Source organism: Lycorma delicatula, chromosome 4, assembly GCF_047948215.1.
Source record: "Lycorma delicatula isolate Av1 chromosome 4, ASM4794821v1, whole genome shotgun sequence".
NCBI classification, from domain to species: Eukaryota; Metazoa; Arthropoda; class Insecta; order Hemiptera; family Fulgoridae; genus Lycorma; species Lycorma delicatula.
The window spans coordinates 82,719,100-82,737,936 of NC_134458.1; the positions used below are offsets into that span (position 1 = coordinate 82,719,100).

Here is an 18,837-nt window from a genome sequence, read left to right on the forward strand (position 1 = left end):
TAAGAATAAATTTACCCAAAAATGTTGTTAAACTTAGTTACAGTATCAAAACAAAAACAATTTTATCTAACATAAGCAATTCAATCTGCACATTTAAAGATATTTTGTCCTACTTACAAGAACACATAAAACTATACACATTAAAACCAAGTAAATGACAGAATTACTATAGATATGCTTAGTATAGCAAATTCATCAAATGCTTCAGTTTGATAAAATAAAATGAACACTCCTTACAATAAATGAGAAAAAATTAATTGTAGATGAAATAAATTCTCTTATAAACTCCAGTGTCTTTATTTCATAAAATAAAATGCCTAAAAAATACCATATAGTAATCCATTTATTGGATAAAGAACTGATCCCTATCTCATACATCTTTATCTACTATGCCTGTCAAGTCCCTAGACTTCAATTAGTAGGCATCTGTAGCGCTTTAGATTCGAACCTGACTTAATGTAACAAATGTCTAAATAAAATTACATAGAAGCGATTATTTTTTAGTATCTTTCTGGTTTTATTCTTTGCAGAGGAGGTGAAATAATATTTGTATCTTTTCTTCCATAAAGAAGAAAGACACAGTTATCAAACCATAAGAACAATTTTAAGAATTTGATTATTAGAATAAGTGTATAAATATTAAAATAAAAATTAATTGACTGATATAAAAACAAAACTTGTAGGATCAGGTTTTTAAGAAATTATAAGGTAATCATATTTTTCTTGTATTTTTTAGTTACTTGAATTGAATTGTAGTTAAGGTTATTGCAGTAAAATGATACAGTAAAACCTGTAACTTTAAAAAAAATTAAAACATCAAGTTATATTCCAGCAATAGAGTAAAAATAAGAAATAAATATTTTTAACGCAATGTGTATTTGAATTCTAATCATAAGTAAAGTAAATTAATTAAAGTCTGTAAATGTATTTTCAAATAAAAATTTAACAATTTTCTTTGTGTTTTTAATTTTCAATGCATCTTGAAGATTAAGGTAAATATGATTTAGTTTTTCCTTTATATCGTTAATGTAAGTACATTATGAAAATTAATTTGACAGGAAATTTTTTGTTTCTTTATATGTCGCAAAAACACAAACACTCTCTATGCTCTCAGAATAATTTGACTGCATTCTTAAATGATATATTAATTCACGAGTATTGAATAATGTTTTGAGAAATTTTTTCATTGTTGTTTTTTATTTTTTTACAAAAAACACATTTTTCAAACTTTGAGTAGGGCATAAAAAATAACTGATCTAATTTTGAAGAGATGTTACAAATTTGAATCTCTTTTGAAGCACACCAGTGTGATAAATGACAAATAGCTTTTTAATTTAAATGCAATTTTAGCTTATGTAATGTGAATGCTATGATAAAACAATTTTCTGAAGTTACTTTTCACCTCAAAGAAAGGACAAGTGAATGCAGAAAAACTAATCCATTGCAGGAATAGATACTAGTAAGAAAAAGTAAAACCAACCTTTAACTATGTGTTTAAATAAAGATTAGCAGCCAATGGAAAAGTATAAATCTAACATCTGTTTGGTATGAATCATTTAAATCTAGCTAGAAATCTTGCCGGCCAGCAAAAAGTGGTTTTTAACACCAATAATGTAAAAAAAACAACTTACAGGCCATAGCAGATACAACCTAAACCGAAGAAGACTGAGAAAATATTTTGTGATAAAGTAACACTGTTCAGCGGCAAAGATTTGGGTAAGTTAGAAAGAACCCACCGGGTTGGTCTAGTGGTTAACGCGTCTTCCCAAATCAGCTGATTTGGAAGTCGAAAGTTACAGCGTTCAAGTCCTAGTAAAGCCAGATATTTTTACATGGATTTGAATACTAGATCGTGGATACCGGTGTTCTTTGGTGGTTGGGTTTCAATTAACTACACATCTCAGGAATGGTCGAACTGAAAATGTACAAGACTAACACTTCATTTACACTCATACATATCATCCTCATTCATCCTCTGAAGAATTATCTAAACGGTAGTTAACGGAGGCTAAACAGGAAAAAGAAGAAGGGTAAGTTAGAAAGGTCTCAAATAAAAATTGTTGTAATCAGTTAACTGATTGTTAGCTATGGAATTCAAAATATTTTTTTCAACATATTTAAATATGCTGAAAAAAGTATTTTGAATTTGTTTTAGATTTGAAAACTCTGGTTCATTAGTATTAGTTGGCGCAGTTTTAATAAACAGTGTTCTGGTAAGATCTACCAAAAAAAAGTATTAAAAAAATAAAATTCACATGCTCCTATGGCCACTCTGGTATTAATCCAACTCTGATATTTATCAGGGGACAAACTATTATTTATCAGGCAACTCTAATATTAATCCAATTGGAAATTGATGGGTAGTTTTAAAAACAATATGGCAAAAGTGAACTATAATATAAAATTTTTTTCTTGTTAATTCAATAGTTCAGTTATGATTTGTGACAAAAAAATTAAAAAAAAATGTGTAATATACTTGTTAAATTTATACCAAATCTTGTAAATTTATTAAGAATAAAGGATATATTACCTAAAAGATATTTTATGCATTGTTCAGGCATAGAAGTTTCTTAATTGAAATTACATTTTATTAAATAATAATTATGTGCAAATTAATTTAGTATTATTATAACAGAAGAACACAAAAAGTGCTGCATGGGACCTCAGATCAAAGTGAAGTCAATGCCAACACAGCAAATTATGTGGAAAACAGGGACCAAACTACATAAAACCGTGTGTGTACAAAAGTGTTTATTTTAATTGAAAATCATGATAGTTTGAGTCCACACACCATATAAATTCTTACTAATAAAGATTTGATATTGTTTAAAACTTTAGTTAGAAAAACTTTTAGGATCCTAATAGAGGCAAGATATATTATTCATTTGATGAATTGTTAGAGATTAAAAAAAAGAATATGTTCGTTAATAATCAGATAAAGAATAATAAAAAATTATAGGTTCACAGGACTCTTTACAATATAAAGAAGAAATCATTACTTATTTTATATCTGATAAATTATGGTATTTTTAAAACAAGCACATGAAAAAAAGGAAAATGGATAATACTTATTCATATTTAAGGAATTATTCCAAGAAAAAGATGTAAGGTATAGTATCTTTTATCAGTTACTAACTACAATTCTTCAAAGTAAAGATTTTTTAATCAATCTGAGCAGCACTTTTGTTACACCTTGCTGTAGTGCAATGATTCTCAACCTTTTAGCTCGACACCCAAAAAGTAAAAAAAATAATAATAATGAATGAAAACCCATTGAAACCTTGTTAAAATAGTTACAACTACTTAGCTGCATTTATAGCGACGGCTATGAACATGCATGTATGAAGTGTACAAACATGAGCAATTTGCAGGTTCTAACTTGATGTGTATGTGCTCCCTGTAATTTGGTCTTCTTGCAACACATTCGCTGTGAGACCATCATGCTGGAACATGCATATGATACCTTAAAACTTTAATATTGTGCTCTCAGCAGTATAAAAGAGTCATAAATAACAACTCCATCCATAAAAAAATACAAAAATCTATAACCACCACACTAAATAAATAATGACCCGCCTGATAAACGAAAGACAGCAGCAAGGCATTCGCCCAGGTTCTGCAATTAGTAAGGAGATAATAAACTCCCGCTATCCTTCTGTTCTGTTCCAAGAGTCATAAGGGACTGCAGAACGACAGTTTATTTTTGAATGTTAAGCGTGCCTTTATTTATGTCTGGTGCCTTTATTTAACTTTTTAAAAGCGTAGTTTCATTGAAAATAATAAACGAGGTTTTGTTTTTTAATGTGTAGTAAAAAGGTGTAACTATTTTTTTTTTCAATTAGATTCTTATGCTAAACACATAATTTTATAAAAAACAAAATGAGCCATCTACATCCAGTAAATTGATTGGTAAAAAGATAAGACTATACAATGATAGTTATTTAAATTAAGGTTTTACCTCATCGGATGGAAAGCCACAGTGCATTCTTAGCTTTCAAGTCCTCCCCACTGAAAGCATGAAGCCATCAAAATTAATTCGACACTTGGAAACTAAAAACCCGAATCATAAAAGCAAACCCTTGGAATTTTTCAAAAGAAAATTACATACTTTGAGAAATGAACAAGCTCCTATTTGTAAATCAAGCTGTACTGATAAAAGTACACATGAAGCATGTTATTTCGTAGCATTATGAGTAACTAAGACATCTAAAACCCATGTTGCCTGCTGTAATTAATATGATCAGTGTTTTAATAGGCATGGAAAAAGAAAAAAAATTCTGCTTTCTAACGACACAGTATCAAGGTGAATAAATGAAATGGCTGCCAATGTTCGTGATCAGATAATTCAGCAAATGAGTTCAAATGAATGTTTAGTATATAATTTCATAAATTAGCAGATGTAGCAAACATTTCTAAGTTTTATGTTTTGTGAGATATGAATGCGACACAGACAGATTAATCAAAGAAAATATTTGTTTTAGAAATTAATAACTAGTCATGCAATAGGACAATGTCTTTTTGATGATTTTTACAAACCTACTAAAAACTATAACATAGATTGGAAAAAATGTATTGCAGTATGTAGTGATGATGCAAAGGTGACAACAGGAAAGAACAGTGGATTTCTGAAAAAATTAAAGATCATCAGTCCAAGTGATGATCCATTATACCAAGGGCGGAATGGATGTACTGCTTCCTTCACAGACTTATCCTTGCCACAAAAATATGCCAAATAATCTCAAGCAGATTCTTTGTAAAGGTGTAAAAATGTTTAATTTTATTAAAAGTAAACTGTTACAAAAAAGGCTGTTTGCTAAACTATGCGATGAAATTGGCGAAAAAAAAATCTTCTTTTCCATAGAGAAGTCAGATGATTATCATAGGGGAAAGCGTTATCCTGGTTATTGGAATTGAAAGATGAAATAATATTATTTTCAGGATAAACAATTTCATTCTCAATGTTTTTGTAGAATAATGACTATATGTTGCTGCTGGCTTACTTAGTTGATGGATTTTCGCATTTAAACGACTCAAAATGAACTCTGAATTTACAAGGACATGATAAAAACATTTTATTAATGACAAAGTTCATGCTTTCATTAAGAAGTCTGATATCCAGGGTACTGAATCCATTTAGTGGAAACATTGTTACAGCTGCTAAGTTACCAGTTGAAATTCATGACCAGCTCATAAAAATGTCTGCCAATCAACATTACAACTATAACTCAAGTGAAGATTTAGATACATTTTGGCTTGCTCATCAAAGTGAATATGTAAATTTAGTCGCAGAAGTATTGAAAATATTAATCCCTTTCACCACGAATTACCTCTGTGAAAAGGAATTTTCATCTATGGTTGCACTAAATATAAATGTAGAAATCGCCTTTTATCATTTGAAAAAAATTTGCTTTTTTATTTTACTAACATATATCCATGAATAGAGAAACTAAATGAAAACAAATGCAACCATCTCATTGATTTATTTTCTTTACATGTGTACTTATACATGTAAGTAAAATGTTTATAAAAATTGTTTTTTTTTCATAAAATGATTTCATTACAGTTTACATTTAAAGTATTTTTCCTCAAGACTACTGAGGATGGTCCAGCAGTTCTGCATGCATTGTGTGCATCCTCAGTGGTTGCCTGGCCTCTAACATCCCAGGACCCCACAAAATCTGGTGGAGTCGCAGGGGTCGCTCACCCAGTAGGCCAAAACTCGGTCTTTTCTTTGTGCCATGCCTCAAACCAGTTCCCCTCCAAGGAGGGAATCTAGCCGGGTCTCTGGTCTTTTCAATTTTCCCCGAACTCAAGGGGTCCTTGGTCAATCATTGAGAGCACAACCCACCTCAGCGAACGCCCTCTCATGAGCAGGGCTGCCCTTGTATTTCCCTACCTCCAGTATCTTTCCCATCCCACTCCCTAGTGTCTCTCTCCTTGATTTGTATTATTCTGGTTACCGTAGAAGCTACGTTAACCCATTCATATTTTCCTTTTAGCATGTACTACAGTATGTTTTCTGGATGCAATTGACTTATCCCAAATGAGTGCCTAATCTCGTCTCATCTATTACATCTGTATATCAAGTGCTCTAATGAGTCAATTTCATTACAATATTGGCAGTCTGGGGTCCTTTGTATACTATCAACTGCGACTGCTGCACAATTTTCTACTTCTTGTTCGTCTTGCCGGCGACCAGGAGAGCCAGGTCGTCGGCATAAGCTATCAGTTCGGTGTCCCTTCAAACTCCAGTCTCAATACTCCGTCGAAGCCCAACTTCCACAGGAGTGGCCCAAGGACCGACCCCTGTGGAACCCCCCCCCCCCCCGAATATTTCTACTGGAATTTCGCCCTCTTCGGTACATATATGTATTTTCCTCTGGTGTAGATAAGAGTTTATCATGCTCCTCAGAAAATTACTAATGATTCCTTTCTCGTAATGCTTCGTTGATTACAGGCCAGGGGAGACAGCCGAAAACGTTTCTGAAGTCTAGGAACACCACTAACGGAATCCTCCTTCGATGCCAGGCGCCACCTGCTCGGTCTGCAAACCAGTTAGTTACGTATTGGAACGCATCTACCGTGGACCTCCCCTTCACAAAACCGTATTGTCTAAGGGAGAATCCACCCGTCGTTTCTAACTTCGCCAATATACGATCAACAATCAGTCTTTCAAATAGTTTACCGATCGTATTTAACCGACAGATTGGTCGATACGTGACCCCTTCCATCACTGTATCTCTCTTCTTAGGCACCAGAACCAGTTGAGCCTCTTTCCAGCACGCCGGGAAACGCCGGATAATTCTACGGCCGGATTAAAGGTGTCTAACACAATCCAGGGGTGTCTGGCCACCATTTCCTTGACTATTTTACCTGGAGCCAAATCTGGTCCTGGACTCTTGTTGGGGTGTAATGTCACCACAGCACTCTTGAACTCCCCGATCGTGAACCTCGTATTGTGTTCAATTGTCATCTCTCTCCATTCTGACTCAACTACTCGGAAGAGTTCGTTTACAACTCGTAGCGCCACCTCACTAAAAAGAAGAGTGGTCCAAATCTATCTATTACCAGTTTGTAAGCAAACCAAGGGGTTTACTTCAAGATCTTCCAGCAGTTCGTGCCATGGTCTGATCTTGACGTCCTTTATAGCATTTGTTAATGCCTTCCTGGCACGGCAGTAATCTTCTCTTAGCCCTTCGTCAATCCTACCGTTCCTCCTAGTATCTCGCTGCAGCGTTCTCCTCGAGACAAGTGTTGCAGCTCTCCTTTTGGCTATGACAGAGGACCACCAATAGACACTACGCTTCCCTTGAACCAATACGTCTGCACACATTTTCTAAGTATTCCGATAATCTTTCTGGCGTGATTTGAATATCTCCGCAGAACATACCCGAAACCTCGTCTACGACATCTCTTGTCATTCTCTCTGTAGGTTTTCAAGATGGAACTCTAACTAGTCCAGGCCGGACGTGATTGGGTGATGGTCCGTGGCTAATTCTTATCTCACCGTCCAGTTGCTTATATTCGGCAATATTCTTTCGGTCATAGTCGTCACGTCCACGACCGAGCCACTACCTCGACCAAAATAAGTGGAGACACGTCCCCTATTGCATGCGACGAGTCCCACGGCCGCAAATATGGTCTCCATGGCGTATCCACGACCTGTGGAAATCCTACCACCCAATTCTTGACATTCAGAGTTAAAGTCTCCCGTTAAAACTACCGGGTCCTGCTTCTTCTTATCAATTCTTCTAGTTCCTCAAAAAATTGGTGAAATCTTGCTACCCCTGAATTTGAAGAAATATAAACTGAAATTAAAACGTTATCTGTTAACTCAACTGCAACAAACCCGTTTCCTCTAGTAACTTGTGACGGTGCGAACCGCCCCGAAACATAAGTATGGCTGCATCAGCATTTCGGTCAACTTCCCAAGTATGGGGTGCTACTCTCCTCATATCTGACTCAGAAATCGCCAGGAAATCGACTCCGTCGTTCACTGCCATCCTCCAAATCAGATTGCGTGCCATAGCACTACGATTTACATCTATTTGCATTATATTAATTTTGTTGGTCGTCTACAGCCCCCATATCGGTCCGATGGCTAACTGTGTTACATTTCAGACATTTTGGGGAGTTCAAGGCATTCCCGTTTTTTGTGGCCCTCTCTCTCGCAGTTGTAGCATCTGCCGGTTACACCGGTAGATTAGGCCCATTACACTGGGAGGAGGAATGGCCCATCTCCCAGCACCTGAAGCAGTGGGTGTCTGATTTTATCTGCACTCTGCATAAGACCCACCCAACACCGACTTTCGCCTGTAATAATTTCATCGCTGCTCGACAAGTTGTTATAATTGACGCGTTCTGCGTATCACCGTAAGCAGGACGAATCGATGATAGCTTGAAGCCGTCTTGTTCCACCACTATTTGGGCCACAGCATCTCGGACCTCCGTCTCCGTCGTGTCTAAGTCTTTCAAATGTACCACCGTCCTGCGCCTGCCACGTGTTTTTAGGTCAATTTGCAGTTCAGCAGCTCTGTTCCTCAGGACAGTTTTTAGTCCTTCCGCATTCGCGTGGCCTTTTACCCTGATGGATAGTTCATCGTTGCCTCCTTTGCGTAGTGCCAAAACCTCTCCGGCCTCTTCCCTTGTTATCGACTGTTTTAACGGTGCGGAGAAGATCTGCATATGTTCTTCCCGATGACTGAACCAATGCAGTACTACGTTACAGTCGGAGTCGCTAGCTTTATCGCCGGAACCGTCTCGCCTTGTACTTTTGCCGCCACAAGAGGTGTTATCATCTTGATTTTTCCAATCCGCTCTCTGAAGGTATATATCAACATGTTTTTTACTGCCGCTCCCAGCTTCTCTTCCGGAAGCCCGAATGCCGGTGACGGAGATTTTTCTACCAACTTCTTGACTGCCTTCAGAATAGCTCGAAATACGCTCCCTTCACCCTCTTCTAGATCATAGAAGATCTTGTACTTCCCTCGAATAGATTTGTCCTCGTTTCTCCCCAATATTATTGATTCTTCCTTTATTAATCACCCGACATAATCTCTGGGGTCTGTGCAGCCGTACAGCCCTCCGACGTTCTATGTTTCTAGATTGGCAGATATCGCCCTCAGCCGATCCTGAATTGGTCACCTGTTGTACGTATATTGACAGGTAAGTTGGCCACTTCTTTGTCACGAACCCAATCAGTTCTTCACTGTTCATTTTTCTTCTAAGATGATTTTCATATCGACTGCACGTGGTTCGTCCGTCTGTGTCGCCTGTGATATTAAATTTAATGGAGCTGAAATTTCCAACAATGCCTGCAGCCCGCTAAGAATTGGTTGAAGTTCTCTCTTATGCTTATTAATAAATCCACTTAAACCAGTAACATGATTCTGTGTGAGCATGTATAGCACAAGGGCCAGCCGATTTGTCAACTCCTTTAGGTTACCAGGTGGAGCGTCTTCCTCTTCCGTTGACCACTGTTTGACCCTCTTCATCCTTTTTTCTTTTGTGGCTATTTTAGGAACGTTAGTTCCGGCCGAAGTTGCAGCTGATGGTTCATCTTCCTCCATTACGTTTTTCTCTCCTCATTGTCACAGGTGAAGTTTAAAAAAAATTTAACCGCCACTAATGTGTACTACTCTCGATTACGCGTAGTAAGGGATACCACACTTGATAGGATTCGGGGTTCAAAAAAGGGGTGGGATGGGGGTTTGAGTAGAGGTAGAATGTATAAAGTCAAAAAAAGGAATAATAAAAATTGGGGGTTCCAAAAATGTATTCTCCCCAAAAAGGGGGGGAGGTGGTCAGGGGGTCGGAGTGGACCCGGTTCGGATAGAACCACAGGGATTTGGGGCTAGGATTGACAGAGAGGGAGATATTGGACAAAAGGTGTTTCCCCTTATAATACAGTCTAAACACTTGGAATATTTTACTAGCTATTAAACTCGGTGAAAAATTTTTGAAGTCCTTGTTTACAGCACTGTCTTCTTGTCCTGACTTGCAGTGCAAGAAATCAATCAATTATAGACCTTATTACCATAGGCAATAAGGTCAAACTCACAAAAATCGTAATAAATTAGTAGTCCGTCATACAAAAATCTCGAAAATCACAAAATACATCCACAAAAATTTAAACCACAAGTTCCAGACACACAAATCAATAAAAAATATTGAAAAAACACCGTACAAAAATACAAGTTGAAGAGTAAGAAACTGTCAGCACATCCACACCATGTTAGAGTTCTAACTCAATTTACGTTTAAAGTTGCAGGCAAATTCACGACGCCCCTTTCATATCACCACGATCCTCAGGTTGAGAAACGCTGTTGTAGTTTGTTTAATATGAACTTAGTACACTTTTAAGTTTTATAAAACCTGATTATTTGTGGATGTTATTGCAATTGTTATTAATTGTGATAAATACAGTTGTATGATTTATGAACCCAAAAACATCTGCAATTTTTCACAAATAAAATTTCAGTTATCAAGTTAATATTATAAATTAATATCCATCCTCCTGATCTACACTTTACCTTAGGTATAGCAGAATTTTTATTCATATACTATTCATTTAAATTTTCAATAATAAATTATTGTATGAAAAGTTGAAAAATATGAATTCAGTTCTCTTTATAGTGATCATTTTTAAAGCTTAATAAAATAACAAACATATCCTATTATCACAGTTGCCTATGGAGAGGTATATATCAAGTTATTTAGTTAAAATTATAATTCAAATTCAAATTACTGGGGATTAAAGGGCCAACAGGGAGTAAAAAATTTATCTAAATACCTTACTAGTCCAATACTTTAGGATCACAATGAATCGGAAAGATGAACATTTAAGTGAAAGGAGAGGTGGTCTCAAGCAAGCTTCCATGCAACTGGTGGTTTTATAAATAAAAAGTCAATATTAGTTCTGCCTCTAATCGCAATCCTCCAAGTTTCTCTATTTTGTACCAGCATTTTAGTATTTTTGTACCTTCTATCAATATCAATAGAATCTAGTATTTAGTACTTCCTGTTTCTTACGTCTTCCATTGCAGTTCTCAATAGGCATACTCTTCTCATCCAATGTCTTAGCCAATTCATCTTCCTCCTTGTTATGTTTTCTAATATTCTCTTTCTTCTCCAATCCTTCCCGACATCTCTCATCCCTGACTTTATTCTCCCAACTCACTCCTTTCACATTTGTACAAATCCATAAATCCAGGGCTAATATTCTTCTTATGACAAGTTTTTTAAATTGTCCATGTCTCCATATCATACATTTCCTCACTTCAACTACAGAATTTTATCTGTCTCTTTTCAAGTCTGTGATCAGAGCCCATATAGCAACCATCTGATTACTGGACGGCCCTTTATGTTTATCTAAAAAAAAAGAAAATTTACACCACTCTCATGGAAAATAAAATCCACCCAACAAGAAAGTAGAAAAATGATTATTACCCATGGATTAGATTTTGTAGGTGTTATGTGCCAAATATCAATGTGTGTATCAATAGTTCCTATACTCTTATTTCTTGCAACTTACCTGTTATTAATACAGGTGAGTCACTAAATAATATACACTTAGGTATTTCACAATAATTTATAAATTTATATGATTTTTTGGGATATTATTCTTACAATTTTTTACATTTGCAGCTATGGCAATAATAGTACTAATAATAATAGTAACAGACAATACGCAGTTACCTAAAGTTTGTTATAATTCTATTATAAAAAAATTCAATAAAAGTATACAAAAATAACTAGGTTTAGAGTGAATAAATATTGTTTAAGTCTTTCTTTCAACACAAGCTTTGATTCTATACTTATTTTCAAAAACACATTCATTAAACACTTACTCACATAGGTATGTATTTTCATTTAATAATTCCCAGAAAATTCTTGATATACCTAAAACAAGTATTTTTAAAAAAAAAATTAATAATAGTGTTTGGCCTCATATCGATCCAAATTTTTATATCATTAGGTTAAGTACCACTGGTTTAGGTAATGAAATTAACCCACCCAAATCAGCTTAACCCGTCTTCCCAAATCAGCTGATTTGGAAGTCGAGAGTTACAGCGTTCAAGTCCTAGTAAAGCCAGTTATTTTTACACGGATTTGAATACTAGATTGTGGATACCAGTGTTCTTTGGTGGTTGGGTTTCAATTAACCACACATCTCAGGAATGGTCAAACTGAGAATGTACAAGACTACACTTCATTTACACTCATACATATCATCCTCATTCATCCTCTGAAGAATTATCTAAACGGTAGTTAACGGAGGCTAAACAAGAAAAGAAATGGGTAATGAAATTAATATTACATAGTGTGTACTATAGTGTTCATTACAAATAAAAACCAAAGCAGTGGTAAAAGAAAATGGTTCTTTTAATAACTTTAGAGTTCTTGAAAAAATTTTCTTGAAATTATTAATTTTTGAGAACCGTTTTATCTAATGCTAAAAAAGCAAGGATTTATGAAATTAGCAAAAAGTGAAATACAGACCAAAAATAAGTAAATATTAGTTTTATATAACATCAAATAAATAAATAAATAAATATAGAAGTGGTTAAAAATCATATTATTAATTAAAATTATAACTATATGAATTAATAGTAAATTACATATGTGAAGAAAATAAATAAATAAAGTAACTAAAATATAAATTACAATTCATAAGACATTTATGAAAACAATTTCAGCATGCTTTTCAAAAAATTCAGTTTGTTAATATAATTATTTTAAAATTAACTAACAGAGTAATATTGTTTCTACATAAAAATTTATTTTAACTTTATTCTAAATAAATTCCTAGGAAAATCTTTTAGATGGATTAGTAATTTATTAAAAATTGCAATAGAAGCATAAATATTCTCATACACTGAAATATTGTGAGTTACACAAAAGCAGTTCAGTTGTTTGATTTTATAGATGTGATGTTTTTTGAAGAATAAGTGACTGTTGGTTTAGAAAAAGTTCCACATTCATAAGTACATGGATAAATTAAAAGTTTTAATCTACTAAATATCAGTCAACATGAATCATATTTATGGATGCCATACAATGATCATGTAGCCCATTTTTGTATTCTTGTTCTGACTTTTTGAGGAGCCCTAAGAGATGTATTTCAGATGAGAATATACATCAACATAAAAAATATGTACTAGCATTGACAATCTTAGCATTTTATTAAGATGCTTTGAAATAAAACAATTGTTTGATTTTGTTCCAGTGAAATCAATTTGATCATCCCACAAGAATTTGTCATCTAACAAAACACATAGAAATTTTGCACTATGGAAAACAGAAATACTATCGTTATTATTAACTGGAATTCTATCCACACAGTTAGCGATGTTACGTTTATCTGAGAAGTATGCAACAGTTTTTATCCATATTTAAAGTAGTTGGATAATTATATCCAATCTAAAATATTTTTTTTTAATTTCTGACCTTCCAGTCCTTTTAAATATTTATCTTTGGATACAGATAAAGTTGTGTTACCTGCAAAGAAAGTAATAGTGAATGATTCAAGATTTTGAAACAAATCATTAATAAGTAATAGAAAGAGCAAGGGACCAAGGACATTTCTCTGTGCAGGTAACAATCTACACTTTGAAGTGAGGACCATGCATATTCTTATCAAAAGATGACATTTTAACTGCCTAAATACAGTAAGCAAAATGTAACTTTAAGTGATTGCAACCAGCTCCATGGATACCATGATACCATAGACACTAAGTGTTTTCATTAATAAGAAATGCGAAACTAATCCAATGTTTTGCTAAGAATGCAAAATATTAAAAAGGGATTTTTTTTTGTTATCTATGTGATTTAAAATATTTTCTAAAAACTGAGAAGTGGGTGTCCAAGTAAACAACTTTGTTCTAAAACCATACTGAAGCTTTATCAATAAACTTTGTCATTTATTCAAGAAATTTTAAAAGTCTATTATTCATAATTTTTTTTCAAAGACTTCAGAGAATATGAACAAAATCTGTTAAAACAAGGGCCTCCTGATATACAGACTTTAATTTGAGTGTAACATTTATGAGTTCATATTCGCTTTTAACACAACCTTAGTGAAGAAAAATTCAAGAGAGGACAGAGTAACAAATAAAATATGAAAAAAAATGATAGAGATATATTTTGACATTAATAAGTCTGTCAAGAATGGCTTCAGTCATTATTATAGTTAAAATTCTTTTTTTTCTGCCTGTTTATGTTCCCCAAAAATTATCTGCTAAAATAGATTCAAGTCAGGGGTATGAACTGAAGTTGAGTTCACTAAGAGAACTAGGAATAAATTTTGTTGTTGTGAACAACATTTTTGGTGGTATGTTATTATTTGCCTCAAATTTTATGAGACATTTAGACATGAACTGGCTCTATAAAATATAGAACTAGGTGTGGGGTCCGTGCTTCCACGAACTCGGTTAGCTAGTTCAGAGGGCGACGATGTAGGACATTCAAGATGTCCATATGAGGCATGCAGCAAAGGCAAAAGCTAAGTTTATAAAACACTGATGTAAATGTCTCCTTAGACATTTACATCAGTACCATCCCAAGAAGGCCTGGCTTATTACTATGAGATGTAAAAAGTTAGAGGGCAAAAGATGACTCCTGTTAAAGCCCATCAGGCTAGGTAGGGGGGGTTGGTGTGGCGACCGGAAGCGTCACAAGGCGCGTGTCTTCCCCTATGGGGTTGGGATGCTAAAATAGATTCTAAGGCTTCATTATCAGTAATTAAGAGTAAAAATTTAAATTAATAAAAAATAAAAACTATCAAATTATTTATTTATTTATTATTAAATGGCTTTGACTCTTCACTTTTTCTTCCTTCATAACCTTTTATTTTGAAGATGCTACTCCCCGAGATGTTTAACGAGTTGCAAAATTATCAGTTAGTTAGGAGATATGGTCCCACTAAGGACTAAGTAAAATGTTATTGTAAAACATTGGTGCACATATAACTAAATTATAGAAGACATTGTTATGGATTGGGATTACCTAAGAAACTATATGAATTTAACAAGTTATAATAATATGTATAATGGGTTGCTGTCCTGTGAAGCTAGAATACTAATGATTATTTATCACACACCTGAACATTAAATAAATAATGCTAAGGCAAAAATAATGTGAATCAACATAAAGTATAATATTTTAATGAAGTTAAGTTGAATAATTTCTGGTTTTCTGGAGCAGTTTTCTAGCATTTTTCCAGTTCACGTTTCTCAGTAAAAATTAACAAACATCGCTAGACAACTTGATCGATATGCTTGGTAATTTATTTTTGTTTAATAAATATGGACTACAAGTCCATCAAGTATAATTTTAAAAAATTATGAAATGAAATAGACAATTAAATTATGATTGTGATATGACCTACAGTTAAAAAAAAAAAGTTTATGCAACAAAAAAATTGAGTATCAAGATCAATATTAATGCAAAGTACTGAGCACAAGAGGCGCTTTATAATGTTTTAGCCTTAATGAAAGTCACTATACGTGTTTTAAATAAAACATGTGTAATAAAATTGAAACAGTTGTAAATTAAAAGGTTTCTAACATTCAAACCTAATTTAATATTTTCATCATTCAGATCCATCTCTTCTCACAAAAATATTACTTCATGGATAATCTCAAAGTACTTAAACGCTGATAAACTTATAGGCCTGTGGATAAGTACTAACAGTTGCTTTAAAATGCCATTAAATTATGGTACTAAATATCTCATTATGTTTAAAGCCAAAATTCATAAAATACTATAACTTCCTAAACAATAATATACTGCTTTATAATCAATAATTTTCTTGTGTAAAAAAAAAGCTGATAGCTCTAGCAGAAATAGTAAATATTTTGTTAATGCATAAGGACACAATAAATGTGTTTCAAGACAGGACTGTAAACTATATCTCCATTCAACTTTATCACTAGGACAATTAGAATTTCTCAAGCAGAGGCATTTTTCAAATCAAAGAAAGTAAAATGCTTATTGCTAGTCATAATATTGATGGTCCATTTGGATGAATATTATGGATTATTCATCTATAATATTTCAACTTCTTGAGTGATGTCAACAATTCTGTGTCTTAGAGATGATATTATTGGGTATTAATGTAGTAGGCGATCTCCTCTATAGTCAGTTAATTCTTAGATGGCACCACTGAAACACTGTATTTCAATAAGAAAAATAAATAAATAAAATTTAACAAAACTTAACCTACGCTCACTAACCGTTTGATTAGTAAATCAAATCTAATCAAACACTTGCATTTAATTAGATTATATTTATAATTTTATTTATTTATTTTCTTATTTCTATATGGTGTTTTAGTGGTGTCATCTAAGAACTAACTACAGCAGTAGATCGCCTATTACATTAATGCTGATTATTGTACCAATGTTTGTAAGCATGAAGGAGTTGCCCTAATGGCAGTTAAAAGAGATTTGAATTGTTACAGAAGATCCAATTTGAAAGCGGTTTAGGAATGTGTCTGAATTTCCTTTTCTTAGGAGGAAGAGTATTTTTTTTAATTTTATTTTTTTTAAATGAGATGTGCAGGCATCGACTGCTGTGATCATTATTTGTTTTACCAGTCTTTGTGGCACGAGTGGTAGCATCTCAGCCTTTCACACAGAGGTCCTGAGTTCAAATCCCGGTCAGACATGGCATTTTTCATATGCTAAAAATTTCCATTCGGATTAAATGATCATAGCAGTCAATGCCCATACATCTCAATAAAAAAAAGAGTATTATTTTGTTCTGTTGTCAGTGTATTCTCCCTTCTTGTCCACCATGCATAATCAATGGATAATTAGAAAAAATTGTTGATAAAGTATATCTCGGATTGTATAATGTGATTATGAAAGGTATTTATTTCATTTCTAATGTTATGATTGGCAGAATAGTTCTCTGTTACCAAATCTGCAATTTTTTGCAAAGCTGAATATCATTTTCATTTTTAGTTTCTTGGATGAGTTAGGATTTGATCAGATTAATTTGGCCACAAGAGATAGACCATTCCTTGATCTGATAATGACCAACAGCTGCAACATCAAAGTAAAAGCAGTATGTTCCACCAGAAATCTATCAATGTCCTTCGGTTGTTGGGTGGATGCCCATTAAATTGGTAAGATTACCAGCCTTCAAATGTGACTTTAAAAAGGGAAACTACTATAGCTTATACATGTAACTCCTCCTGAGCAACAACTGGAGTAATATGCTCCTATTTATTATGTAGCTTAGAGAGAATAAAACTGTCACCAGGTTTTTAAAAGATCATGTGAAGCATACAGTATAACGTTCCCTTCAAAATATCTGTTGTGCTAACAGTTGGTAATGAAATAATTTTTGATCCTGTTAAGTTATGCAAGTGCTTTTTGGGAGCTACTTCAAGTCTTCTTTCAGACATTTGATGTTGTTCAACTTACTAAAAATATCTGTGATCATTTTTAAGGTGTCAAATTTAATTTTCCCTCTTTTACGGTTGAGTAGGTTTGTTCTGCCATTAATGCCCTTGGTTTTCCAAAGGCAATGCACTTGAACTATATTCTCTCATTTATATAGTATAGATATAATAAGTATATAACATATTCTATGACACAATTTATAATTATGTAATGAAATTAATAAGAAGCATTTAAGTATAACTATAGTTGCAGTGTTTGTTCAATTATAAATTTTTTTCCAGTAAGTTTATTTTAATATAAATTTAGTGTAATATTTATTAACTTCTGGAAATGTTAATGGAAGGTATGCAGTTTTTTTTTTGTTATGCAGCTGTATTTTTTTTTTAACAAATATAGACTGAGATTTCATAACTCATTCTAATAACAGGAGCATAATTTATGGAAATAGAGATTAACTAGCTTCACAATGTTAACAGTATACTATCATCTGCTACTTAAAGGATACTTTCCATATTTGTTTTTAAATCTTACTTGTGCATTTTTTGGTTATATATTCTGCATAAAAAACCTGATGTACTTAATACATTATATTGTAATTACATTCGTAAAATTTATATTCTTTAAATAAATTACTGTTATTTTTTTTTTTTAATAAATGTATATATTTCATAAAATTTCATTTTTTAATACTGCTGAATAAGAACATCAATTTTTTCTGCCATCAGTGGAATTCAAAAAAAAGGTTATGATGAAATACATTAAATAATACTAGTCTTTAAAGAATAATTTAATGAATGAATAATTTCCCTCCTTAAAATAATTAAAAATTTAATAAATTGGATATTAGTTGAAAAATGATGACAACTTTAAATTTGTTTGGTTCACACCAATTCCTAATTAAAACAATAATACTAATAATAAATGCACAACTGTTACTAGGATAATTTTAAAAACAATGCGTTATGAAAGAGATATATTCAGGAAAAACAATATAATACACACTGCATTGTCAGCAGAAATGACCTCACTGAATAAAATATGTCATAATTACAATATGCATTGAAAATAAACAAAGAAATATTTTTTGAATCAAAATAACTGGTGCAATAAAATAAACAAAAAATTCTAGATTAGCATAATTTTCACAGAATAATTCATTTTAACTTTTAACAAGTGTGAATAGCTTTACAAAGGAGAGTGACTTTATTTTCTTCATTGTCGATTATTGTACTCAGCATTACAATTATAAACGTAATAATCTTTGATAAATAACTCTGACAGTAATTTGAGAATAAGTATTTATAAAGTTTACATAAACACAATTACTATCAGTGTTCTAAAAAATGTGTTAATTAAGTGGTTATTATGCAATTCTCATATATTAATCAACACTGTTTTAAAAATAATCAATTTTTAAGGACTTGTA

At 32.9% G+C, this 18,837-nt stretch overlaps 2 protein-coding genes across 2 annotated transcripts in view; one reads left to right on the forward strand and one right to left on the reverse strand.

Annotated features, from left to right (window-relative positions):
• The window catches only part of Flo2 (flotillin-2), a 390,302-nt gene that overhangs the window by 105,141 nt on the left and 266,324 nt on the right, over positions 1-18,837 (reverse strand). The window lies entirely within an intron of this gene.
• The window catches only part of LOC142322661 (uncharacterized), a 139,773-nt gene continuing 132,373 nt past the window's right edge, over positions 11,438-18,837 (forward strand). The window contains exon 1 of the mRNA XM_075361738.1: positions 11,438-11,548. Within this exon, the coding sequence (XP_075217853.1) occupies positions 11,438-11,548 (111 nt within the window). The remainder of the gene's footprint in view (positions 11,549-18,837) is intronic.